The sequence below is a fragment of the Rhododendron vialii genome, chromosome 2a (genome assembly GCF_030253575.1).
Source record: "Rhododendron vialii isolate Sample 1 chromosome 2a, ASM3025357v1".
Lineage (NCBI taxonomy): Eukaryota > Viridiplantae > Streptophyta > Magnoliopsida > Ericales > Ericaceae > Rhododendron > Rhododendron vialii.
In genome coordinates this window covers 44,414,970-44,442,134 of record NC_080558.1, presented here as the reverse complement: position 1 = coordinate 44,442,134, position 27,165 = coordinate 44,414,970, and the positions used below count along the sequence as shown (strand labels likewise).

General features: G+C 37.1%; 2 protein-coding genes and 1 non-coding gene across 4 annotated transcripts; 2 read left to right on the top strand and 1 right to left on the bottom strand.

Annotated features, from left to right (window-relative positions):
• Positions 1-4,354: 4,354 nt before the first annotated feature.
• Positions 4,355-13,597, bottom strand: LOC131315649 (vacuolar protein sorting-associated protein 45 homolog). The gene is made up of 13 exons (XM_058344828.1): positions 13,310-13,597; positions 11,232-11,433; positions 10,989-11,068; positions 10,260-10,487; positions 9,969-10,094; positions 9,734-9,814; positions 9,506-9,647; positions 9,183-9,361; positions 6,896-7,051; positions 6,436-6,543; positions 6,104-6,225; positions 5,130-5,261; positions 4,355-4,801 (listed from the first exon to the last, which is right to left on the bottom strand). The coding sequence occupies exons 1-13, from the start codon at positions 13,397-13,399 to the stop codon at positions 4,741-4,743; spliced, it is 1,707 nt and encodes a 568-aa protein (XP_058200811.1). The 5' UTR covers positions 13,400-13,597; the 3' UTR covers positions 4,355-4,740.
• A 4,104-nt stretch (positions 13,598-17,701) lies between these two features.
• On the top strand, positions 17,702-17,775 carry TRNAV-CAC (transfer RNA valine (anticodon CAC)). The gene has a single exon. It is a non-coding gene; the product is annotated as a tRNA-Val (tRNA).
• Positions 17,776-19,666: 1,891 nt separating this feature from the next.
• Positions 19,667-27,063, top strand: LOC131315646 (uncharacterized). 2 transcript variants are annotated; one of them, XM_058344825.1, is made up of 9 exons: positions 19,667-19,787; positions 21,764-23,053; positions 23,180-23,298; positions 23,676-23,800; positions 24,594-24,693; positions 24,791-24,868; positions 25,402-25,485; positions 25,675-25,760; positions 26,646-27,063. In XM_058344825.1, exons 2-9 carry the CDS (start codon positions 21,823-21,825, stop codon positions 26,797-26,799), a joined length of 1,977 nt encoding a protein of 658 aa, XP_058200808.1. In that variant the 5' UTR covers positions 19,667-19,787; positions 21,764-21,822; the 3' UTR covers positions 26,800-27,063. The 2 variants fall into 2 exon arrangements, with proteins under 2 accessions (XP_058200808.1, XP_058200809.1); XM_058344826.1 differs by lacking the exon at positions 24,791-24,868 and having other exon boundaries at positions 19,668-19,787.
• The last annotated feature ends 102 nt before the right edge of the window (positions 27,064-27,165 follow it).

Here is a 27,165-nt window from a genome sequence, read left to right as displayed (position 1 = left end):
GGGTTTTAAGGGTAGGTTTCTGCTAAACTAAATGGATTAAATAGACTAAAACTCATGTTTTTACGGATTAATTTCTAGATATGTCATTCTTCTCATACACATTAACTAAAATACCATTTAACGAAAACAATTTGACTATCATCATTAACCTATAGTCCATTTAATTTAACGAAAATACACCCTAAATGCTTCTTTCCCCCAAAAGCTATTGCAATTAATAGGAGTAGTTATTAAGCATTTAGACGATGGGATTGATCTCCCAAATACTAAATAGGAGTACTATCAGTGCTCTAGAAATATTCATGGGGACTTGAGAAATTATCAAATATCTATTGGGTTTAAATGATTGTGACCCTGAATTAGTCTTCTTGTTTCTTTTCAGAAAATGGATCATAATTAAATTAAAGGCCTAGTATAACACCTCAAAATATTGAGGCCTCATTTCTGAGGAGAAAAAAGAAAAAAAAAAGGAGCTCAAGCCCTGCCTAACCCGACCTTAAGACTGATCTTGCATTAACACCTGGGGGTTGATCGAATGAGAGCATTGCAGAAAAGAAGGGGCTTCTACCCTAAGCTCGTAGATTCGACTCCTACCCGCTAGCAAAAAACTTTAGAGGCCACAAAAGTTTATTTAACTGTTAAGTTTGGGTTTTCGAAAATAGTCGAGGTATGAATAAACTAGGTCAAACCCTCATTAGTCGAGGTATGAAAAGGTTTTGTATTGAAATCATGGAATGTCAAGGAGGTGACGTCGGTGGGATAACTATAGTGATTGGAAAATGGGACGAGTTCTCGAGATTATCGAAAAATTAGCGTACCTCTGTACCGAGATCTTTTGGGTCATTAATTAGATCGTGAGGTTGTGTGAGTTTTTTTTTTTTTTATGTTTCAAAATTTTTATGCAATCCAATAGCCGAAATGCACCGGTACAGAGAGGTTCAAAGAATTTCAATTCCCATTTTATGGAGCCATCTAGAGTTCTAATTATTCAGTGCCCCTGGAGCACAGCCACGCGGTGTTCTCAGACAATTCAGCACCACACATCTTCGCGGAGTTCACGACTCAGTGTATAGACCCCACAACCCTAATGGGTGGGATCAAAGCCTCAGACTTAGGGGTTTACTTCTTCCTAAGGTCTCAGGTTCGTAACCTCTTAGGTACTATCAATCTCTTAAAAACCAAACTATACAGAGCTGCTGCTGCTTCTTCTTCTTCTTCTTTTTTTGTAAAAAGAGAGAGTCTATATAGAGCTTTGTTATGCCTTTAATTGGGACACCCGCAAGTGGGCGGTGGAATTGGTCTCCTAAAATTTAGTGGAGGCGCGCACAAGCTGGTCTGGACACTTGAGTTATCAAAAACAATATGAAGAATCGTGGCTGTGCTCCGGGACTACTTAATAATTACTCTGGGGTAGAGTTCTTTTATTTGCTAAAGACGACCTATTGTGAGAGCGTCATAACCCAGGATTACTAGTTTAATTTATGATTTACTAATTTATCAGTTGAAAGGTCTATTAAGAATTTCCTATGGATGCAAGTGAACTATCAACAATAATATAAAACCGACCCCGAATGCGACCCAACTGTTTTTTTTGTACTTTATACAGTAATTCAAGCTATATATCTAGGTAGCCAATTAAGGTTGTTATTATTCGGTAATCAAAGGTCTGTGCCAATTTACGCGCACATCAATTAATTAACTCGTAGGGACCAATTCCATCATTCACTTTCGGAAAAGCCAGATTAAAGTATTAGGACCGATCCCACTAGAGTTGATTGCACCTAGGAGATTTCAAACTTGAAATTTTAGGCGAACAAATTAACTGTGAAGTCTCGAGCCTCAACCAACCGAGCAATCCCGTGAGATTGAACTTGGTTAACAAATTAAGTGTGATGAAATGGACTTGGTTAACGTGAGTACTATAGAATCCACCCCAAGAAATCAACAGGGTCCTTACTTTTCACGTTAACCGAGTCCATTTCATCACAGTTTTCTATTGATTTCTTGGAGTGGATGCATTAATGGCTGGGGTGGTTGTAGGTGGATTTGCAGTTCTATTTAGGGAGAAGAATTGGACTACTTAAATTAATTTTTTTTGTCTTTTGGGCTTTTGTTTGTTTGTGAACTTGTTAATGACGGTCCTTGTTCTATCCTCTTTATTGGCGTAACATAATGAATGTTATCTTGACTTTGGAATGGAGAGGTTGCCAAGCACCTCCTGCAAAAGCAGGTGCATAGCGGTCAATCCGGCCGTTTATCTTGACAATCGATGGCTCGGATCTTTGCCGAGTAATCGACGGCTCAGATTTGTATGCGCTCATATTCAATCCGAATCGTCCGTTACGAGATGAACGACCAGATCGGCCTCTTAACACTAATTTGCAGAGATGCCACTCTGCAGCATCCCCTACCTAACTTTGCTCTTTCACGTTTTCACTCCATTTTTCTTCATATAACCATCAAAATAAGCAACACATGGTTTGACTTTATTTCTGCTCAAAAGTTCATGTGGGAGAATAGTCTGCAAGAAAGAGTAAAAGCTTAAGAATTTGGTTTAGCGTGTAAGATTCCAATATCTCCCCTCATTAGCAAGGCCTGCCCTGACATTTTGGGGCCTAAGACGAATTTGGAAAAAGGGTCCTAGTTTTTCATTTCAGTACATGAGTAATTTTTTTTTCAGACTTATATATTGGGTACTAAAAATCGTTGGAGGCCGTAAATTTTACATTTTTGTACGGGAGTTATGGCGGTCGCCTCTTGGGCCTTAGCCCAGGGTCGGCTCTGCTCTCATTGTTCTAGTGTAGTTCAAATTACAAATTAATCACTTTGCAAAGATAATTTATTTTTGGCACTCTACTTTTTGATAGCCACGCTCTAATATTTTATCTTTTAATGTTCAAAACACACACGGCAAGAACACTTTTAAAGACAAATATTGGAGCGTAGTTATCAAAAAGTAAATGGAGGTTAAACTATCTCTCCCTGTTATAAAAATACTAATTCTCTCCCTCTCCATCAATTTTTGTATAAGAAGACTTGTGCATCTAATAAAACCTTGGTTGAGACTTGAGAGTTTGATTATCATTGGTGGTTGAGAAGAAATAATACTAACTTGAAATTCTCATTCAGAAATGTGAGTGTGAACTGTAAAACATAACAGTGAGAGCTTGGGAATCAGTGGGCGTGTTGTCCCTTTGAGGGGCAGCAGAATGCTCTACCCCACCCAATTCACTCCGGTCTCACTCCGATTGATCCGAAACATTCATTCTGTAGATTGGAGCAGGCCCCACTCAGCGAAGCAGCACGGTGCTGCCTCTCAAAGGGACAGCACGCCCCGTGAGTTCGAGAGCTTGATCCCTTTACATCTGTTTCAGTGAGAGTCTTCCGAAGAAAAAAGGAGCAGCAATTTTTCAGAAATCTTCACTAATTTTTATAAGAATGGGCCAACCCACCTTCATATTGATTGGAATTGATCTAGCCCACTACCCAAGACCCTGTTCGGCTGTTTTTAACATCGTGGATTTAGAGAAGATGAAAAGGTTAAGGAAAAGGGGAAATATAATTTTTTATTCCTCAAGCGTTCGGGTCAATTTACGCGCATCTCAGTAAATCCTGAGGACCGATATCACCGTCCACTAGCAGGAATCCCATTTAAAGCCAGAACAATACTTTGTATAAACTGACTTTAAAGGAGTTGATAACACCTGAGAGGTTTCGAACCTGAGACCCTTAAGGGCGTGTTTGATTGCAGATTTCGTTTTGAGGGGATTCGTAATGATATGGGATTAGGATTGGGATTGAGAATGAGGTGGGATTATTAATGAGGAGATGAATTATTTATTCATGTTTGTTTTGCATGGGATTAGGATTGGGATTCGATTGAAAATGGGAAGGGATTGTAAATAACATGTTTGTTTTGGCTAGGATTAGGATTGGGATTGGGATTGAAGTGGGTTTTTAAACATGTATTGCTCAATCCCATGGGGATGGGATTACTAGTAACACCCCCCCCATGGTATTGCTAATACCCCCATTTTGGGGGATTAACAATCCCATGGGACAACTAATCCCCCCTACAAAAACCTAACCAAACAAGGTATTAACAACCCCATGGGATTATTAATCCAATCCTCCCCTCCAAACCTCCTATCAAACACGCCCTAAGAGAAAGCAAATCTCTAAAACAAGTAAAGATATTTTTTGTTCATCAGCAAGATTCAGCTAAGAGTCACAAACACATTCAATCAATTTACATTATTGCCCTTTTGTTTGTAGAACTTTTTCACGCATGAAAAGACGTCATCGTACACTCACATGGATAAAGACCAAAACAAGTACAGATGCTAAATGGGAAGGTATAAAACTTAATTGCTATCATATCCAATTGCGAAATTTAGGCAGTGGAAATAAATCGTTAAACTGGATAACATTCCAGACCTTAGAGACGCAAAAAAAAAAGTTACCACTACAAAATTTTGCTTCGAAGGTCAGCTATTTGTTTCTACAGAAATTACAATTGTACAACAACCAGGTTTAGGCCTTCTCTCCTCAAAATGTCGAGTCTTTCCTCATATACCAACCAGTAACAAATGTACTCTTTTAATGCCAGACCAATGGGCATATCATTTCTATCCCTCCTCAAGCAGCAAATCAATGGTTAAAATACAGGTATACATACTATCAACAGTCGCAAGAAAACGGAAACCCATATGAAGGCAACATCCGGTTATCTACATATCGTCAAACCACATTGGTAGTGGTTCGAGCAATCCTCTGCGCTTCTTCAAGGTCCTTCAAAAACCTACATTAACACCAAAGTAAAGATGTGGGCAGAAGAGTTGGAAAATGAATTGAGGTTGAAAAATGAAACTCATTGTCGGGGAAGAAATTATTCAGACTCCAAACTAAGAAATCTGGGCATGCTGGTCATTGGCACGGGCTGAAGAGAATCCCATGACCAACACAAAGCACAGGTCCCCATACAAGCCCTCCTCGTATTAATTTGTCAATTGTGTTCTCGTTCTCAAAGCGTGAACTATGCAGTGTATTGGGTTTAAGCTTGAGATATGCACAACTATGCACTGAGCCACTGATAGAAAATCTGTTGAAGAATGGGTCTTGCAACAGACCTCTTAGAATTGAGAATTGCAGAGCCACCAAGTATGAAGCGAATTCCAGAATTGGCAGCATTTTGTAGAGCAACGGAACGTGACTCCTCATATGTTGTCCCACCAACAACAAAAATCACCACCTCCTGAGGCCTGCCGGAAATAAAATTTCTGAGATATCATAGATTATGAGGGTAATAGATCATATTTCACTTCGCAGACCTATTATTGGATAGATTCTCATAAAGTTTCCACAAGTAATGTTAGCTCCAATCCTGCTAAACATTATTTTCAGATGAGTGGTCCTTTACTATGAGATGAACCAGATAAATGATGCAGGGAGATACCAAGCCAACATAATGCATTAAGGAGCCGGATCTCAGCAAACATTAAGCGTACAACCAGTAGATCATGTAACTCATATCTCTCTTCAATTGCATGCATTAGTAGATGAGACAGCATTCATACTTCTCCAACCCCAAAATAGATAAAGACAGAGAATCTATTGTCACAAGTCACCGTGTAGATTTACTTTTGACAAACAAATGGATCTGAATGATCAAGTGGAAAGCATTTGATACGAAGTCCAGTGACACATGACTTGCTAGGAATAGATCATCAAATCGTCTACAATGTTCTATTTTCTTTCCATCAGCACTTGAAGGTTAATTCTATATGCATTTGAACTGGTAATGAAGAGGTAAACATGTTATTGCGTATTAACTTCTCTTATAAGTTACATCATGTGTCAATGCAATTTTAAGACAGTGATCTGATTTGTTTTGGGTCTCAAAACCCAGCTCCTCTCTCTGCGCCCGGTCCCCAATAAATTTTCTATATCTCTCTCTGCACTCATAATCCCCAAAAACCTCCCACAAAACCCAAACTGAACAAACCCTAGTGATTTTTGTCACTGCCTTACTTTAGATCAATTGTCATTAGTGAGATGGTGAATGACACAACTGCAACCAAAATATGATTCACTTCCGACAAACCTGGCCTGCTGAAAATGGTTTCCAATAAAAGGGTAGTCCACATCTCTCACCCTCCCCTTAACAATGCTTTCCATGGTCTGGAATAGAAGGGGCTGGTGTTGCGTGTATACATTCTCAACTCCCTGCAAAAATGAAAAACCAATCTCTAAGAACCCAGAAACTGTATTCCATGTTTTCAACATATTCGGCAGGGTGCCTCGTTGGGTGGTGGAAAAAGAAAAAGAAAACACGCGCGCGCACACAGAGAGAGAGAGAGAGAGAGAGAGAGAGAGAGAGAGAGAGAGAGAGAGAGAGAGAGAGAGAGAGAGAGAGAGAGAGAGACGAGACGAGACCTTGAGTCCACGTGCCATGTTCCGAGCAATATTTAGAAGGTCTCTGTTTCCGTAAAGATCCCCGGTTCGCTTATCCACACCCGCTTGTTTTAACAGAAATTGCACAAGCTGGAATTACAGTGATCAAAACAAAATTTTACATATCAGCCAAGCTGAATGAATGGTATATCTGAGAACATCAATTCAGAAGGTTACACAATATTAATCATAGACACAGTAGCTTTCATTCATGAGATGTTTGACAGCACCATGAAAACGTGACCCTTCTAAAAGATTCTCAATCAAGCCCTCACACCCCTACTAGGTCAAAACCCCAATTTCCCGAACCCATATTTAACTAACACGCACCAAAAAACACCGATGTGCTCAAATACACAAACAAGCTAGACGGTTGTTGAACATCTAGCATGCAAAGCAAACTGTTAAGAACTTAAAGAGTAACACATGTAGAATTCATTACCCCAGGCTTATACTTGGGAGAGCGAGAAGCCAGTTTGTTGAAAAGCTGCATCAGTTGAACAGGGCTCTCCTTTTCATAGCGCAATGCATACAACATAACAAGCCGTAGACGATCAATATCAGGGACATTTTCATTATTTAAAAGATTAGTCACAGCCTGCAAAAAAGCACAACTGGGAACAGTTATCATGTTTGCGGTTTCCATTCCTTGAAGAAATAAAGGATGTTAACTAACTATAAAACAGGACTGAAAATATAGCAGAATAGGACAGAGGTGAAGCACTAAGCGGATCCAATATGGTGTACAAAACAAGAACAAAGCACAAGAATAGAATACTTCAATACCGATAGTCATTCATACATCTAAACAGAAAAAAAGTAAGAACACTAACAAGCATCACATGTCAACCAAAGTAATAAAGCAAGACTCAAGAAAAGCAAGCAATGGCAAACCCATCAACCCAAAATTTCATCTAGAGTCCTAGACAGTAACTTTCCAGAGTGGATCCAGACATGTCCATTCACATACTGGTACGTGATTCCATCAGTAGGGGCTTTAACTCCTAGCATGACATTGCATGGCTCATATTACAGTCATGCCACAGAACTACCGCGTAACCTCCTTTTTCGGTTTCTATTCTCTAATCACATTTTGAGTAAATAGAATCCAAACAACGAAGCTAACAACTTTTTAAATCAATCGAATCAACCACTAACGTGAATTGAGAATTCAAAGCACCATACCATAGTATATTGATTATATACTACTTGGTCCATCAAACTATTCCATAGTTGCTGCCACTAAGCTGATCCCTCAGTTAGTTGATGAGATCCTCCACTAGGGGGTCACGAGTCCGCTCCAAAACCTCGCTCCTGCGCTCCAATGTAAGATGTTCCTAAGAAGCTTGGTTCACTGGTATAGGAACTGCCTTCCCGATTGGGATGGAACCTCTCAAGCCCAGAGAAGAGTTGCAGCAACCATGAGAAAATCTAAGAAGAATTAACTAAATTTTGTTGAACATTTAGTATTCACATAATATTTGACTTCTACTCACAAAATTATTTGGAATTGTCACTGATCTGGCAATCTCTAATACCAATAGATATTCTAAAAAATATATGACTAACTAGTATTCTAGATATAAACATATTCCTGTCTAGTTCTCCTATAGACATTTCCAACCTTAGGATCTTCTATATGGTCACTTCTCCCCCGCTCCAGCTTTGTGAGTTGATTGTTAAACCATCCTACTCAAAACCAGTTGGCTATTAGTGGAGAGGCCACCAGGCTCGTTTAGGCGGAAGGCAATAAATTAATGAAGTGTGACAAGCTTTAATATGGGTAAATTGCTGCCCATTCTCCACATCCTAATCCACATAAAAAAATCCATCTCTTCTTTACTAAGAACTTCATTTGCTCAATACTTTCTTACATCTTACAACAACAAAATTTGTTCTGCACAACCATGGTTTTAAAACTCAGCTGTAAACCTCACGTTAATAGAATGGGTGCTTACCGCCACCCGTTACAATACACCTCTCTATTGCCGCCATCGTTATGCTCCAGCCATTACACCCCGTGACCACGTCATCACGGTCACTACATGTCAGAATCTCAATTAGACCCAAGCAAACTGAGTTTTAATTACACAATCTAGAGCATTAAACAGTTCAGTTCCAAAAGCAACATCTCAGTGATCAAAATGTTTTGTCCAACTTTTCCTTACTTTTTTCATAAGACAAAACATCAACATACAGAATTGAAAACATAACCACCGAGATTCTTAAAAGGTTAAAATAACAATTCTCACAATGAAAATTATCAGTCATATCCAACTATGGCATTTAGCAAGTCTGATCTCAATCATGGTACATTTTGTACTGTGCCATATTTATTTCCATTGAAGGAATAATCATCTATTCATGGAAAGAACACTCCAGATCACATCCACTTAAGACCCGTAACTTTTAACATTTTCGCATTTATGCTCTTTAACAGGGCAATCAAAATTTTGTTATTGATTCAACCTTCGGCTCTTAAATACCTATGCAACCTTACAAAGTTAGAAATGATGTCTTCCACAGTTGACACCAACTGATGACAACATGGTTGGGCCAGGTAACAAGACAAGATAAAAGCAATTAAATAACTCTTTGATTACTATTATTGTTGACATCTGCAGCAAATAAGAAGTCACTGTAAATTGAAACATGCAAAGAAATTACTGACTAGACCATCACAATTTCTGATCAGCAGGACTGGAATATTATACAAAAAAATTAACCACCTCAAATGCTGCCCCTTGTCCCCCATTGCAAGCCAATTCTTGTTCTGTTTGTGAAACTAACATGAGTTTTCTCTCTTCAACTATCTTGCTCATTTCTGTTACCAAGGTCACATGCTTTGAGACATTTCCATGCATTTTCCTGTACTCAGGGTAATTGTCCACGAATTTGGCCATGTCTTCTGCAGAATTTACAGAATTTGATAACCAATGATGTATTAGCTATTACTAACCTATAATCATCGCGCAGAAAGTAACTGATAATCTGCTATTAGTAACAACAAATGAACCGGTTGCGCCGATTTCCAAATGTACTCTATACAAACCTATTGTCTGGATACTCTGGTTACTTTTCGCCACTAGCTGAAATTCGTCCACCATCCGCTTGATATTCAATCCTATATCCCCAAAATTCTCGTACATATTAGCTTTAAAAAAGGCATCTTGCTCTGATGACAGCACAACCTCCTGTAACCATGAGTAGGAAAAACTTCACAAAATGTGAGACGAAAGTATTGAAAAAAGAATGAGCGAGTATGACAAGAAAAACTCACCTGCTGATCCTTCGAAATTTTGCCGATGTTTCTCAAGTCCACTTTATTGTCTTGAATACCAATCAACTCATGAACCATAGCCTGTTGAAAGACTCATAAATGCATTAGTTGCATTTTCTATAATGCTCAACCCTCCATGAAAAAAGTTAGAAAGAAATATCCAAACAAAAGTCACTGCCCGTCGAGGACCAAGAAGTAACACTTTGAAGTCTTAACAGTCATAAACCAAAAGTACCTGATATGTCCACTGGTTCAGCAATGGTGTAACAGGGTCATCCCTCCTATCTATTATTAGCAACAAGGGAGAAATTTCTGATCTTCTGAAATCAAAAAGGCCACTCTCCTGCTGGTACATCAGCTTCTGTTATGTACAGAGGAAATAAAATAGATTAATTTCCCATTGCAGTACAGATCATAGAAGGGTTCACAGGCAGACAATTTAAAGGGATATAGGAATCCATGTCAGAATTAAAACATTGGCATGCAATATCCAAGCAAAATATTGCACTATGGCAACTTTTCTCACCGCTGCCTCTTGTGCAACCCTTTTAGCAATATCAGAGGTCCGCTGATATCTAATAACGGGTCTACGTTTTAGCGCCAAGAAAATTGCTGCAATGCCATCAATCACTCGATCACAGAACTGTTGCAAGCCCGAAGGATCTACAACTGCTGGCAGCATATACATGTGATTCGCAGGGATATTTAAAGTGAAATGGAAAGGATCAATTGCAACAAAATCTGCAAAGAATTCCTGCAAAATAAATGTAGATTCATATATAGGATATCCGATATCTTTTTTCGAACCAAGACACAAAAGTTCAAACCGTATAATTCCTATGTCAAACAGAATTTTTGTTTACACATTGCTCGAAACACCAGATAAACAAGGCTTATTGCAAACCATGCACACATGAAACAGAGTATCTTGGAAGGCTCTCCTTGTTAAACTATCACACTAAATTTCTATCAACAGAGTGACATTATCAGGACTCGGTAAGGAAACCACACAAAGATATAACAAAGTTTTCGTTGATTTTGCAGGACAATACCCCATAAATCTGCCATCCAAATCCACACTCCTTGTACAAATAGATAAATGGAAAAGATAAAGGGCAACTGATTGCATGAAGATCCTGCCACTGTAAGGGAAACAATACCCCCGCATATCGAGAGGCTGTTTTCAGGTATTTATTGGAAAAATATTTAGATAAAAGCAATTTTTTGGTATTATCTTAGCAAAATGCAGACTTACCTGAACTTGCTGGACAGCTTCATGTTCATCCGAATCAGCTAAAATGTGAAGCTGGGTGTCTTTCAACATGTTGGAGAAAACTGTAAGTCACAAAAGAGGCTTAAGTCAACAACTTGCGAAAGACTGGAAAAATTAGAAACATGAGTGATATTCACATTGAATATCTACTCTCAAATTTTAGTTGAGATCAACTTCAGAGTACATAGATTAGATTCCCTCACATGTTCATGGAGATCAACTTACAGAGGTGATACTCTCCAAATCTTGGACTGGCCAGCTGACGTCGCATTTGCTGGATATTCTCAGAAGTTGGCCGAAGAAAATAAACTGCTTTGAGATGTGACATGGGCTCCCTTGACTTGGAAATGGAATCTACCAGTTCCACCAAAAACACTTCTTTCTGAAGAAGGTCTGACTGAGAATAGACAACGCTAACTATACTAACCTGCAAGTTACAAAACAACTGACTCCTTAAAGAAACCCAGTAAGGCCATCACACAGTCAGAAACTAGAAGGCAAACCTGAAATCCTAGTACTTCAATTTTCACAATCATCTTCTTCTTTTAGGACAGTTTATGCGAATACAAGGAACATAACCCAGGAATTACAAACACGGTTGGTGGCCATCAACAGACGAAGATGGGGGCTATCCAAAGATGGTATATGAGGTGTCAAAGAGAAACGCACTATTTCCCACTAAAGAAAGAGAAGAAGATGTTTGAGACATAAAAGCAACCAGAAAAACATGGAACTACTACAATTATTTTGCAGGGAGCTTCCATTCTTTTTGTACCACCTATTCTGTTGAGTATCCGAGACGTTCAATACAAAGCAAAGCCTAGCTCAAAGACATCACAAGATTTCTTTAATGAGAGTCCACAACGAATTAGGTTGATTACAACATATGTTCAAATAAGAAGTAATCCACTAGCATTAACTGTGAAGCCTTCCATAAAAGTCAAAATCCTAAATCATGAACAGCTAAGCAACAAAACATAGGCAAAGAACCAGAGATCGCATTTCAATCCAATGTACTTGTTTGTTGAACATGTGAATCCAGCACTCGCTCATAAGACTAAAAAGCAGGAGAAAAACTACGTGAAAGAAAGAAAGCTTGCCCCAAGTATGCAAACTCTCGAGGTTTGGACCTACTACCCTTCACATTTCACCGGATGTGTTCATGGACAGGATTGGCATGAGTACATGCGGAAATAGGTGGGTCAGATAGGGGAGTTTAAGAATTAACAGTGCCAATCTACGGTTGGATTATACCCTCAAATTAAATATCAAGCCATTAAAATACGTAGATCTAGGCTTTTGGCTTTCAGACCTCGCCCAGACGATTGCGGTATCAGGTAAGAAAGAGAGAAGTTAACCCCTATGAAGTTGAAGTTAGAGATAGACACTAAATCAAATCAAATCAAGTCAACACTAGACACTAATCGAGAATATACTCATAACAACCAACTAATCAAACAAAAAACAGCATTTCCTAATCGGCTCATGAAGTAAAAAGCCCCTTAAACCACTGAACGAGCATAAACCACAAACCCCAGCCAATTTCTTTAAATTCTTACAGAAGTCTTTCTATTCGTTTCTTGTTTTACAATAGATCTGCAGAAGCAGTAGTCAACAAGAGTAACATGATAGTGGTGGACAGTAGGACTAGGGGAAGAGGAAGACCTAAACCGACTTTGGGTGCTGCGATACGAAATGATTTGGGTTTACCAAACCTAAGTGAACAGGACAGAGCTCAAGGGGAAAATAGAATTCATGTAGCCGACCCCAATTTATTTTGGATTATGCAATGAAGGTCGGACAAAACAATAAAAATAAACACATTATTTTGTCAGTTTGTCCTTGTGCAATATAAATGAATCTCAAAATCGATACATTCTCTTGTGAATTAGATAACGAGATGTGAGAAGGAATTGAAGTACGGGTGAATTAAGTGTACGAACCATGCTAGAATACCACTCCTCCTAAAATAAACACATTACTTTGTTCTCGTGCAATGTTTCCGCTCAACTAAAAGGACTACAAAGCCCATGTTTTCAACAAATAAAATTCCCATTACTTTGTTCTTGTGAAACGTTTCCGCTCAACTAAATGACTAAAACCCATGTTTTCCACGGATTTCTAGGCAGGTCATTCTTTACACATACATCAAAAGCTAAAATACAATTTAGCGGAAACAACTCGACTATTGTAAGGCTGTAGTCCAATAATAAAGGTGAAACGCAAATCTCGAAATCAATGTATATTCTCTTGTGAACTGGATTAAAGGGAAAGAATTGCTGCCGAAGATTGAGTGTACGAACCGTGCTAGAATCGAGGATGAGGACCTTCATGCCGGAGATGTCCTGCAACATGCGGTTGATGTAATCGCGCACCGCTGAGACTAGAACCATTCTTTCGGTCGAAAAAAGAGCAATTCAATCGTTCGTTCGTTTGATCTGAGCGAGGTTTGAAGTGGTTTTTCCGAATTCGTGATCTTTTCGGTGCGACTCTGGAAGGAAAAGTAAGATCTGTGTTGTGTTGGAAGGGATTGGAAATTGAAGACGACGAGGTCGGTTTTTAGAAAAAAAAAAGGTGCTAATGTTTTTGATAAAAAAAAAAAGTGATGTATAATCAAATTTTATAACCTGCATCCACAATCGGATAAAAAAAAAAAAAAAAAACCTGCATCCACAATGTAATACTAATCAAAATTTGTTGGATCAAATTTTAATTATTCATTTAGAAGTTGTTAAAATAAACAATATCAAGTTACACATTGTTAACTTTTTGTCCATAATCAAAATGGGTTGGTTTAAATCTAACGGTCAATTTTTTTCTTCTCAATCTAATGATCTACATTAAATGACATTCTAATAAAATAAAAGAAAGTAAAATTTATTAAGATTATTTATAAAGTGATTAATATTATTAAATGCACAACCACTTGCTAAAGTGAAAAGTAAGTTTCACCTATCAATAAAATATTTACTTTTATGGAGAGTGAGTTTTCCTCTCTCATGATGAGTGTACTTGATTGAAAATATGTGGGGTCCAATAAATTTGATTATTGGCAAAAAATTGCTAGTTTGAATTATCCAAATGCTAAAATTTGATGAGTTGTTAAGAAGTTGCTAAGTGTAGTTATTACAATGTGAGCACATTTTTTAACACACATTACTAATTTTAATAACCTTTTGATTTTGATTATTACATTATGGATGCTCTTTTAAAACACATAAAGTGATCAATATTGTTAAATGCACAACAATTTGCCAAATTAGAGAGTGAGTTTTACTTACTAATAAAATGTTCACTCTATAGAGAGTGAGTTTTACTTTCTCATAATGGTTGTCTTTGATTGAAAAGATGTAAGGTCCTATCAATTTGATTATTTATAAAAGATTACTGGTTTTGATTATTTAAATGCTCAAAATTAATGAGTTGCTAAGAGGTTGCTAAATTTGATTATTAGAGCATTTACAGTGGACTAATCAAAATTAAATAATCAAAGGTTGACACATTATTTTTTGATTACCCATTTAAGGGATTACAAAAGTTAACAATGTGGAGCTTGTTTGATAACATGAATTCAACACTTAAAACTGAATCAATTAAGTAAATAAGTGATTCAGTAGGTTTGATAATGACATTATACATTGCTTAACAAATTAAGTGCTACTTAAAATATATGCTAAAAAGTTGAAAAAAATAAATAGTGTTGAGCTACTTAATTCCGACTAAATTCTTGTATACTTGTATTTAATCTTCATACCACCGCCACCACCGCTACCGCTACTCCTACAACCACTCCACCACCACCATCACCACCACCACTACTTCACTTCGCCAACATCACCATCACTACCACCACCACCACCACAATGCCACTATTACACAACTGTCACTCCACCGACATCACTCACTGTCACCATTACACCATCACTCCACTGCCACTGCCACCACCACTCACTGTCACCGTTACATCACCATCACTCCACCACCACCACCATTACACCATTATCGTCAGCACTCCAACACCACCACTGCCACCACCACTCCATCACCACCACCACGACAATCATCATTCCGCCATTATTATAAGTACATTGTGACCATTAGTAAATTAAAAGAGAATTGAAACTAACATTAATTTATCTTTTTTTTAATTCAATACTTAATATGTTTACCAAACAGCTTTTCAGCTTAAAAAATTCAGCATTCAGCTTTCGGTACTTAATTTTTCAGCATTTAGTTTCAATTTTCAATTTTATCAAACAGTTCCGTCCATTTGAGGTCTTTTTTGGATAAGGTCCTCTGTTGGATGAGGTCTTTTTTTTGGGTTTCTTTTGTTTGTCTTTCTGAGTTGCACTTTGTGTTCTTCTCTTCTTCTCTCGATGTACCCTTTCGAGGTTAATAAAATGCTTGGTTTGTGGAGCAAAAAAAAAACAATATAGATGTCCACAGTGGATAATCAAAACTTGTCACATCACATTTTCAACCTGTAAAAATCTAAAAATTGTCACCATAAAAAATAATTTTTTTGAAATAGTTTTCAAACTAATAAAAACGGGTTATTAGAAATAAAAAATAATTTTTTGAAAAAACACTTTTCCGAAAAAGTTTTGAAAAATATAGTTTTTTGAAAAAAAGACATTTTTTTTTTTAAATAACAGTTTTTGAAAAATAGTTTAACTAAAATTTGATGAGTTGCTAAGAGTTGTTAAATTTGGTTATGCCACTGTGAGCACTTTTTTGATGGAACATTGCTAACTTTAGCAGTTTTATGATTTTAGTTATTCCACTGTGGATGCTCTTACAATGTGAGCACTTTTTGAAGCACGTATTGCTAATTTTAGCAACTTTTTTGTTTTGATTATTACATTGTGCATGCTCTTAGGCCATCCACAGTGGTATAATAAAAAATGGATAACCAAAAGTTGACACATCAGCTTTTGATTATTCACTTAAGAGGTTGCTAAGCTTAACAATGTTGAGGTTCACAATGGTCACTTCTAATCCATAACCAAAATAAATGGTCCACTACAATTTCACACAATCTCTCTCTTCCCCTCTGTTTTCCGTTATCACTTTCCTCCATTACATTTTTTTTTTTGGCAAAAATATATCAAACATGTGGAGTTCTTCCTAGTATTATCTATCAAAATAACACCAAAACTTTTTTTTTTCTTCCTATTCATGTAGCCTATATCACAATCCACCACTTTTTTAATCTTTTAAAAAAATCAGATGTGTTCTTGAATTTGGAAAAGAATGCAAGATTCTTCCTTTTTTTTTTTTGCAAAGTTCTTCATTTACTCAACCATAGGTGAAGGAACCAAAAAAGAATAACTACTTTTTAGTCGAAAAAATCATTTTTTTTGTTGCTAAAAAGTGATTATTTTTCAAAATAATTGGGTAAAAGTAAAAAAAAAAAAAAAAACTTTTCCGATTCCTTTTGTCAAGACGAATCAATAACTCATAAAAATTTGATGCAAAACTAACAAATGCGAAAAAAAATCAAATAAAGACAATTTTCATATTTAAGTTAAGTTCATAAGAATGCAGCCTAAAATAGAAACGGAAAAGAAGAGTGAAATACCTTAATCCAACAACGATGGGTTAAATTGTAGATGATCGAGAAATATGAATTTCACTTTTGGAGGAAAAAAAATAGAAACGTTTGTGGTTGAAGTGAAGAAGATATAAAACAGGTGAAGAAGAGAAGAAGAAGAAAAGACTAATTGAAATATGCATGTATATAATTTTGGAACTAGTTAACTTATGTGGTGTGGGATTCACAAATTTTGATTATTGAAAAAGGTTACTAGTTTTGGTTATCCAAAGCTCAAAATTTGATTATTTCTAAGGATGTTGTTAAGTTTGATTATACCATTGTGAGCCATTTTTTACACTAATATTGTTAACTTTAACAATAATTGACTTTTAATTATACCACTGTGGATGACCTTAGTCACTCTTCTTCCGTTATAAGAAAACGAGTCTTATGAAGCCGAGCACGCTAATGTTTTGGTTTGTTTATAATTTTTCCTTGAGCTCAAGCTCGAATCAAACCGAGCATGCTAATGTTCACACTTATTTATTACTCTCTTTGTCCCAAATTGTTGACCATTCTTTCTATTTTAGGATGTCCAAAATAAATGTCCACTTTTCACAAATGATCAATAGATTTTTAAACGATTCTTGTTTTGCTCTTTCTCTTTCTCTACGATTTCCTAAAACCAATTGTACCGTAAAGTATGTGCAATATAGAAAGAGAAATGTTAAAGACAAAGAAAATTTACCCCGAAACTACCCCGAAAAGATCAACTAGTGATTGAGATTCACTTTGATGTGTGTGACATAATCATCAAAATGATTCTCAACCATTGATTGCTGTTTTCAGGGTGCTTTCGGGGTAAATTTTCTTTGTACCTAGCATTCCCCATATAGAAAAGTCAAGTACAAAGTTATTATACTGTAATTAATAAGTTGGATTCCCCAAAAGGAACGAGCAATTTAGGATAGAGGGAGTAATTTATTTGTGAGCTCAAGTCCAATAAAAATTTAATGAAACGAACCGAACTCGAACGAGCCCAAAATGAGCCATTCATAACGACTTAGTTCATTTATATAGCCCTGGTGGAGATTGGGTGAGATCCTCTGTGCGATTTGAAACCATTAAAATAGTATCTTACAAAATTCTTGCCAAAGGAGTCTGGGTGGTGTAGTTGGTTATCACGTTAGTCTCACACACTAAAGGTCCCCGGTTCGAACCCGGGCTCAGACAACCCTCTGAATTAATTTTTCTTATTTTCTGCATTTATATTTTTTTCCCCTGAACATGGATGGCATTTGGCATTTTTTTTTTTTCATTCATTAATCCTAATCTACTTCACCTTAGGGAACTTGGGAAGGGGGATTGGTGCTTAAAGGAATCGAACCCTGCCTATGGGCATGAGAGTATAAGGGAGGCACCAACTGCACTCCACTTCAGTTGTGGGTTGCATTTACTTCAATTCGTTAATTATTGTTTTCTAACATTGTACAAATCCTCGCACAAAGAGAAATAATCGCAGGGGCTTTAGAGTGTGTTTCACTAACTAAAATTAAGTACTTATTTTTTTAATTAAAGATGATGTATTGTGAGAGAATGATTTGCCTCATAAAAAAGAAAATAAAGAGTACTTAAAAAATACTAAGAACCTTAGCGGTTTGAGGACGCTGGTGAGTTCTATAATTTTGTTGACAATAGAACAAACCCACCCACCCACACGCACAAAACACATATATCCTCTCATTTTCCCTTAAAATCAGCCAAACATGTCCTTAAACACAGATAATTCTTAGGGTGCGTAAAGCAATTTATTTTTTCAATTAAATGTGATGTGAGATAATAACACGTCTTATAAAACAAGAAATAAAGTACTTAAAAAATAGAACCTTAACAGAATGAGGCTTTAGAAAGTCAACCATGAGTAAGGAAAATAATCTGTGTTCTTATGAACATAACTTAAATCTGAGAAATTTGTTCTTATTTAATTTTTTTTTTCATTCGTTAGTTTTGCGCCAAATTTTTGTGGGTTATTGATCCGTAAAATTTACTTTTCTGATTCCTCTTGTCAACTTTCGTCGAGACAAATCAATAACTCATAAAAATTTGACTCAAAATTAACAAATACGAAAAAAATTAAAATAAGAACAAAATTTTCAAATTTAAATTAAGTTTAAATTAAGTTCATAAGAATGCAGTCAGATTATGCTAAACAAAAGTAGAGTTTAGAACAACAATCAGATCCGTTTGTACTTCTTTTTTTGGGTCAATCGGATCTATTTTCATCCACATGATTGACTTGTTACAAAAAATTGGAATCAGCTCATCTTTGGTTCATGAAAATGAACTGTACCGTCTAATTATCCAGTTTTTGGGCCCATGTGGAGCTCATTTGGATAATTAAAACCGTTCACATTTTAGATCTCGTTTCGAATATTAATCACGCCAAAAATCACTTTGATTAGATACTGATTAATAGGATTTTGAAGTATATTTATTAAAAGATACTTTTTTTTCCAAGATAAATACTTTTCGAAACCATGTCAACCGGCATTCAATCAACTTAATTTTTAATGCGATCATATTCTCAACGAGTTCTAAAAATTGAATAATTTGGATCCCCGAGGGATTCTGAAAAGGGCCAAAACTAGATCGTGAATGGACGAGAGAGGATCCAGTTCCAAAAGTTATACCAACACATGTTCATTTTGAGACTTTAGACTTAACATTTTTCTTTTGTGCACGGTCTCAATAAATTTTTTCTCTAATTATTACTTTTATTTTTCTATCTATTTTTCTCCACTCAGTATCTAAAAAACTTCCTCAAGTCTCAAACCGAACATGGCGGCAATTATCACACACGTGGTACGTCCAAACGTAATTTGAATGATCCGGATTTTAGAGAGAGAAAAAGAGGAGAGAAAGTGGCCGGCGAGAGGAAAGAAAGGAAATAAATTTGGATCGTACAAAACATGTTTGGATTTTGGACGATTATGATCACCGCTCGGCAGCCAAAAAAAAAATTTCGTCCTACGCAGAATCTGCATTGTGCCCAGAAATTTTGAATTGCTTTATTTATGCTTTCACCACTTCTCCTATATACAAACCCCACCCTCGACTTATCAAAAAAACCCCACCCTCTTAAACCCCAATTTCCCGGAAAATTTTCGCTCAGATTTTCTCGAGAAAATGAATCAGCAAATCCTAGAGAAGCTACTCTCGGAATGACGACGGTTGACTCTATCAAGGTCTAAACTGTTCTAATTCAAACCTCCGTATACTTTATGTCTGATTTTTTCCTTTGAAGTAGTATGTCGTAGTCCTAGATATGTAATCGTCCTTAGGGCAGCTACCGAACTGGGTCGCTCGCGAGCAGCTCGAGGCTCGGCTCGATTGTAGATGCTCTGCAATAACGTCTCGTTTCGGTAATCGAACAGAGTTACGAGGATAGTTTTGAACGAGCCGAGCACTTCAAAGCTCGGCTTTATCGATTTTGCATTTAACATAGACACTTCGTATTGTGGTATATATCCAATTCGAGGAAGTCTGAATTTGAAGCGCATTATTATACAGAGATAATGTTGGCGACTAAGGGGGTGTTTGGGAGCCAAGTATTGTTTAGATTTTGAATTTGTATTGTACGTTATAGAGTTTTTGGATTATAATCAGAATCTTTAAAGGTGTTAGGATAATAACGTGCAGAGCAGATATCTTGTAGAAGAGTGATGTGTAAATTTGTATTGAGAATCCAAGAAACTCCTCCGAAGATGATTTTTGAATTCTTCAATCTCTTGTTCATTTATCAAAAATATTCAAAATGCATTTTGACAAAGAACATTCGAATAATTTGCTCCCAAACACTCAAATGCAGAAATGAAAAACGTAGAATGTGAAAAGTGGGTGGCCAAACACCACCTGAAGGTGTTTGGAATCACACCGCCTTTGGAGTTTTAGATGGTTTATGTTGTTTTCAATATGCATGGTGTGAGTTATGGTGACGCTAAGTGTAGGATTTTCAGTTGATATCAAAGGATCTTATTTTGTTTATCAACTTGCTATATCCCAGTCCAGTAGACAAGAAAAGGTTGAATCTGGATAGAATGAGAGACAACTTATTATGACTGGTGCGTGGATTTATGCCGCTCGTTTCTATTGTTTCGTGCTTGGTTTTCATTGCTGCGAAATTATAGAAAGAAAGAGAGATTGCATCTCGACTCTCAATAGTGGGGTTATTCTTTTTATGGCGTCGTGAAAACAAAGAGCTTTAACCTTTTGTCCTTTGTTTCTTTTTTTGTCTAATTTCTTTAGCAAACAAAAAATGGATGTTCCCATTTTCGTGCATAAGTAAATAAGGTGATTCAGAAATACCTGTTTCTTTCCGCATAACCAAAGAAAAAAGGGAAGAATACCTGTAAACCAATGTTTGCATGGACAAGGATAGGGAACCCAACTGCATATCAATTATACCCTCAGAAGTTAGTTCTCTTATTGGACAAAAGATCAACTGAGTCTTGAATCTCTTGATCCTCTGGTAGTATCTTACACATATTCGAGACGTTTTTGAGATTGCAAATTTGCCATATATTTGTAGCAATAAATCTGGATTGAGGCGAATTAGAGAACTCTTGGCATTAAATAATGATACAATACAAATTGCCTTCTTTGGAAAAGTATTCATGTCACATGCCTTTTACTCCATTGGTGCCATCTTATTGCGAAAGCTAACCACAAGCGCAAGGGAACGTAGGTTGGTTGCACACAATAAGTAAATTGTAGAACTCTTTAGAGAAAGTACTTAGTGTTGCCTGTGGTATATGTGTGTTGGCTGGTAGTAATCTTTGTTGTATATGTGATGTTTTCAATGATTCTGCAATAGTTTGCTGCAATTTCACATCATGACTATGCAGTACTCTCATATAAAGTTGGATTTTTTAATTCAATATTGTCATTCTACCGTAACACCGATCCACTCTCCACTTGATCTAGATTGAAACTGATTTTGAGATGTTACCTTATGTGGCTTGGAAAGGAGCAAGAAAAATCTCTTTTCCTGTAGCCGAGCGCCAACCTTTCCCATCCTATTTTGGTTGATTGTATAATTTGCATTACCCCATGTACAAGCAGCTTAATCTGTTTAACTTTCAGTTTCAAGTTATGAACTATTGAGTTTTTAACTACAGGGTCTCATATCATGCATCATTTTGTCTGCTGATTCATTTTGCAGTTACCCTTCTTCCATCAGCAATCTTCTTCTCCAGAAAATACTTATAATATTTGAGTACAATGGCCAGAAGTAGTAAACCTTCAAGGAGTAAAAACCCTTCAATCAAATACAAATATAGTCCACTAGAGGGGGCCTCCTTTGAACTTGCTGATTTTGGTGATGAAGATGGTATTCCCACTTCCAGTGGTAAAGGTAAGCAAAATGGTGGAAAATCTGAACCACAGTCTTTTGAGATGCTCAGCACAGCTGAGCTAATCTCGGCAGTTGGGCATATATGGCACTGTGCCAGTCGGCCTCTTTCTTTTCTCCAACCAAAAACAAATTTGAGGCACGATAAGGGTGACTTTCCCCAAGAGAATGTACTGTGTTGTACCTACGGCAAAGGTAATGTCAGCACATGTAACTCAGCTGAGAGCCAATATTTCCCTGTTAATTTGATGACTACTAACGATTCTTCACCCGTGGTACCACCAAACATAGAGCGTTTGAAAGTATCTGAGCAGATATCATTCTTTGAACCTCACAGAGTAAATTATCAACATTCTCTTTTATGGGGATTCATGCAGCGTAGTTCAAGTATCCGGAAGGAAAAGAGTCCTACTGTTGGAATTTTGCATGATATGAGTAGCATATACGGATGGATGTCACTCCCTGGTCTAAAACAGAAGGTAAACTCTACCCTGATCGAGAGCAAGAAAATTGATGAGTGCTGCCTTTCTGGTGATAATCGTACAAGTTGCTGTAATTTAGGCAATCCCGCCTATCCTCCAACAAATGATGGCACTGGAAGTGCTGACTCCCATTCTCAAATAGCCAACTATATGGACTCGTCATCAGGTCAAACCACTACAACTGTTGCCAAGGCATCTTCAACATCTCTTTGCTCAGATTACTACATTGAGGCTCTCCAAAGGGAAGAAGCAACCAGTAGTGCTTCAAGGACCCCAATTTCTAGACTTCCTGCAGATTACCATCTCAAATATTCAGATAGTAATGCGTATGAAGAAAGCCAACCCAAAAAAGACAATGGTGATATGCATGTGAACAAGAATGATCAGCTGAGTGAGTTTGTAATGGCAGACAAAGGTAAAATAGAGGTTTGCTCACCATCAAATAATAAACCCCACTATGGTCTTGCAAAGCAACAGCATGCTTTTGCTGGAGCATTGGCTGGTATATTTGTCAGTCTTTGTCTGCATCCAATGGATACGGTTAAAACTATAATTCAGTCATGCCGCGCAGATCAGAAATCCATCAACTACATTGGCAGATCAATCATCTCTGATAGAGGTACGATGTTTCCCAGAATTGTAAAAGATTATGCTTGGTAGAAGTCCATGTGTTTTTCTGTCTTGGACTAAAGTGGAAAACCAATTTTTATTCTTTTGATTAACTTTGTGTTTGTCCTGTTAGCAGGTGTAGCTGGACTTTATCGTGGAATTGCAAGCAATATTGCTTCTTCGGCCCCAATTTCTGCAGTTTACACCTTCACTTATGAATCCGTAAAGGGTTCTTTGCTTCCTTTTCTTCCCAAGGTGAAATGTTTTTGCTTTGTTCTATGCAACTTTTGGGACTGTACTTATTTCCTTATTGTCGAGATGTTTCTTTTTGAGTGCTCTCTCTCTCTCTCTCTCTCTCTCTCTCTCTCTCTCACACACACACACACACACACACACACAAGCGCATGCATACTCACGCTCATTCTCTGTTTACTTCATTTTTGGTTGACTTGGGTGGGGAAAGAGTAAGAGTTGGTGAAGCAGGTTTCAAATACAAGAGTTAAGGCCTGTAAGATTAGTGTCTCCCTCTTGGTCTTATCATGAGAAAATTTATACCTAACGTGTTAGTAGAAGACTCACATTTCTATGTACCCAAAAAAAAAAAAAAGAAAGTCAACATTTCTGTGGTGCAGGAGTATCAATCAGTTGCCCACTGCATTGGAGGTGGTTGTGCCAGTGTTGCTACTTCTTTTATTTTCACTCCCAGTGAGCGCATAAAGCAGCAGATGCAAGTTGGTTCGCACTATCAAAACTGCTGGTATTCCTCTAATCTTGACGATGTCTATCCCAATAGTACAAGCTTAATAGGACCACTCTAGGAAAGGGATTGTGTTTGGTCTCAGGTTTGTATAAACTTTGATAAACTAGGTGGCTCACTGAGTCAGGGCTTGACCAATTTTAAGTTCAATCTATGAGAATAAATAAGTCATCTCTTAGTGGTATACTCCCCCCGTCCCAATTTGTTTGTCTACTTTCACTATTCGGACCTCTCAAAAATTGTCTATATTTTCCAATTTATAATGCTTTTTATATGCAATATGGATCTTGTTTGATAGATCTCAATTAGTTCTATTAGACAGAATTTTAAAAATATATGAAAAATTGTAAATTGTATGATATAGATGATTTTGTGAGCAGTAAGTATGTCGAAATTGGACAAACAAATTGGTACAGAGCAAGTATGATATGGAGTATGTCACAATGACTCAACAATGATGATAAAGATCGTGTACCTGCAATATTTGTTTGAAACCTGGTACATCTCTTCATGGCTCTTCTCAGTAATTTGTTATCAATCCTACGACTGGATCAGATAAGGCTCTGGACAGAGTTCCTCATTGAAAGAAAGAATAGTGTACTCTTTCTATCTGTTTATGCCATGGACACGCAATCTTGTTGCTCAAACAATGTGATAATAAGTATTGCTCTCTGTTTTGTGTCTCTTGCGATTCGAGTTGAAGTTGTAATTACTTTATACAAGATGAACCAACTCAAGTTCTGCTGCAACTTGCCACATGAGACTTCTGTGTTATTTCTGTGCATCTATGCAGGAATGCTTTGGTTGGGATCATTAGTAAGGGTGGTTTGCCTTCATTATATGCTGGATGGGGTGCGGTACTCTGCAGGAATGTTCCTCACTCTATCATCAAGGTGATGTTCATTCCTGTCTTTCATTTATAATTGTCTACTTCTACACTAGTGGTTTTTGAGGTCATGTTTATTAAAGTAATCTTCCCAACATATGCAGTTCTACACATATGAAAGCTTGAAGCAATTGATGTTACCATCACATGACCCTAATGCTCAACCTAACACATTACAAACGGTTTGTCTGTCCACATTTGAGTATCTTTCTGATATATTGATGCTTGTGTTTTTACAGTTGTTAGGCTTTTTAGGCAACGGCTGACTAGTTATGTTTGTGGTTTGTTTTAAACCTTTGATTATAGATGCTGCTTTTGAAGAGCAGTAGTATCATTACATTCAACACCAAATCAGTTCAGGGGTTGTCTGAGGCTAAATCCTACTCCCTCCGTCCCTTTTTTAGAGTCCAGTATTCCATTTTGGACTGTCCCTTAATAAGTGTCCATTTTATAAAGTTAATGGGTAAAAGTTGGTGAATTTTCCATTTTGCCCCTAAAAGTAAATTTCATTTTGAAAAGTTAGTGAGTAAAAATGTAATGATGATGTTTTCATAGAGGGTAAGGAGAGAAAGTGGAGGTAAAAGTTGATATGAAAGGTGTAATGATGATGTATTTTTAATAAGTTGGAATTATGAAGCAGGACACTTAAAAAGGGATGGAGGGAGTACTGCATTTTTATGGAGTTAGCAAAGCTAATTGTTTCCTGTTCTTACAGCTGGTTTGTGGAGGATTAGCCGGATCCACTGCTGCTCTATTTACAACTCCTTTCGATGTGGTAAAGACAAGATTACAGACGCAGGTTTGTTATATCTTGCTATGGAGTCCCGTCGTTTAGCTCTCTTTGTAGAGTCATTTCATATGCCAAATGCTCGTACATGCAGCTTTAGTTAAAAAAAACACTTTAGTAATAAATCATATTGCAAAATGTGCATTTCTTTTGTTTCTCTTTGCAATATGTACTTATTCCGACAATGTGTGTGTTTTGCAGATTCCTGGATCTATTCACCATTATAATGGTGTGTTTAATACTCTCATAGATATAGGCAAACATGAAGGTTTTAAGGGTCTTTACAGGTAATAATTCCCAAAGTGGTGGTGGTCTATTGCTAAGAGTATGCATAATGTATTGCCGATAAAAAAAAAGAAAAAAAAAGGAAAGAGTTTGCATAATGTATTTGTGTTTATCTTCCATTGTTCAGTTTTCCAAGGAATGTCTGCATGTATAGGGCGGGGATAAGATTTATCTATCCAAACCAAACCAAACCAAATCGTATGGCCCCAATCAATTTGAGTTGGCCACACTTCCTTTTTTGACAGTTCGTTTTGTCCAAGGGTATCTGTTCACTTAAATTTGACAAAGAATTTTTAACTAAAACGTCCTGTGGTCCCCTAAAACTTCCATTACCAGTAAAACTTTCCACACTTTCTTTCCACTGCTCCATTGGTCAAGGAACCTTGACAATCTTTTTGAAAAGTTTAATAGCACTATGCCTTGTATACTGCAAAAGGAATGAGGCTTTACTAATAAGCCGGTGATTATCAAGTAGATAGAAGCCTACCCCATGCAAATCGCTTTCTGAAATGTTATCAAAGTTCATTAATGAATACTGAATGGTGGGTTTGTGGAAACTCTCTCTATCTCAAAACCAATTGGCAATGAGTGGAGAGGTCCAAAATGTTATTAAGTGATCACCCATTTCACTCCCAAGCAATGTGAGACTATATTTTCCTTAACATCCACATCATCTAGTTCTTGCACAGTGGCAATCTCATCAATTGTTGAACTGATCTGCCGATTTTTAACTGTTGACCTGATCTGAGATAGTTGATAAGTTGAGTACCCAATCTCATAAAGAGCCCCCGCTTTAACCATTTTTGGGTTGTTTTATTTACAATATATTCTTGATATCTTTCCTAATTGTTGATTTGGTAACACGTCTTGTAATTCTCTCTTTTCAGGGGCTTGATTCCTAGATTGGTCATGTACATGTCTCAAGGAGCTATTTTCTTTGCATCATATGAATCTTGCAAGAGGTTATTCTCTATGGAGATTCCACAGATTCATGCTTGGACGTTCGAGTATATACAAAACATGGAAGATGAGGCTCCATAGTTTCATCCGTAGTTCGATGAGAGCAGATGCACAGAATCCAGAGAGTTCGCAATGAGACCTATATATTCAACTCAGTCAGGGTATTATAAATCGACGCAGATTACTCGAACAAGCCCGGGTATTGGAACTCCAGGCCGGTTTTCTTGGAATTACTATACATCTATGCTCCGTTTGCCACCAAAAACGCAATTTACAGAAAGGATTCATCGCTGACAGCTTTTATGTGCTTGGAGAAAGTCGAGGATGTGTCGAGGAACGCTGGGGGCAAAAGAAACTACAGCAAAAAAGATGGACGACATGGTCAAGGCATTGCATGCTAACGCATGTAAATACGTGCAGAATGTGTACAATCGTGGTTTTTTTGAG

What these genes read in the sequence shown, in the direction of transcription:
- LOC131315646 (XM_058344825.1), top strand. Translation starts at nt 21,823, where the DNA reads ATGGCCAGAAGTAGTAAACCTTCAAGGAGTAAAAACCCTTCAATCAAA. An exon ending in TTCCTCACTCTATCATCAAG is followed by an intron (nt 24,694 to 24,790) that starts GTGATGTTCATT and finishes CAACATATGCAG; the next exon opens with TTCTACACATATGAAAGCTT. An exon ending in AGACAAGATTACAGACGCAG is followed by an intron (nt 25,486 to 25,674) that starts GTTTGTTATATC and finishes TGTGTTTTGCAG; the next exon opens with ATTCCTGGATCTATTCACCA.
- LOC131315649 (XM_058344828.1), bottom strand. Translation starts at nt 13,399, where the DNA reads ATGGTTCTAGTCTCAGCGGTGCGCGATTACATCAACCGCATGTTGCAG. An exon ending in CCAGAGTATCCAGACAATAG is followed by an intron (nt 9,362 to 9,505) that starts GTTTGTATAGAG and finishes TAAATTCTGCAG; the next exon opens with AAGACATGGCCAAATTCGTG. An exon ending in ACATGGCACGTGGACTCAAG is followed by an intron (nt 6,226 to 6,435) that starts GTCTCGTCTCGT and finishes TCATTTTTGCAG; the next exon opens with GGAGTTGAGAATGTATACAC.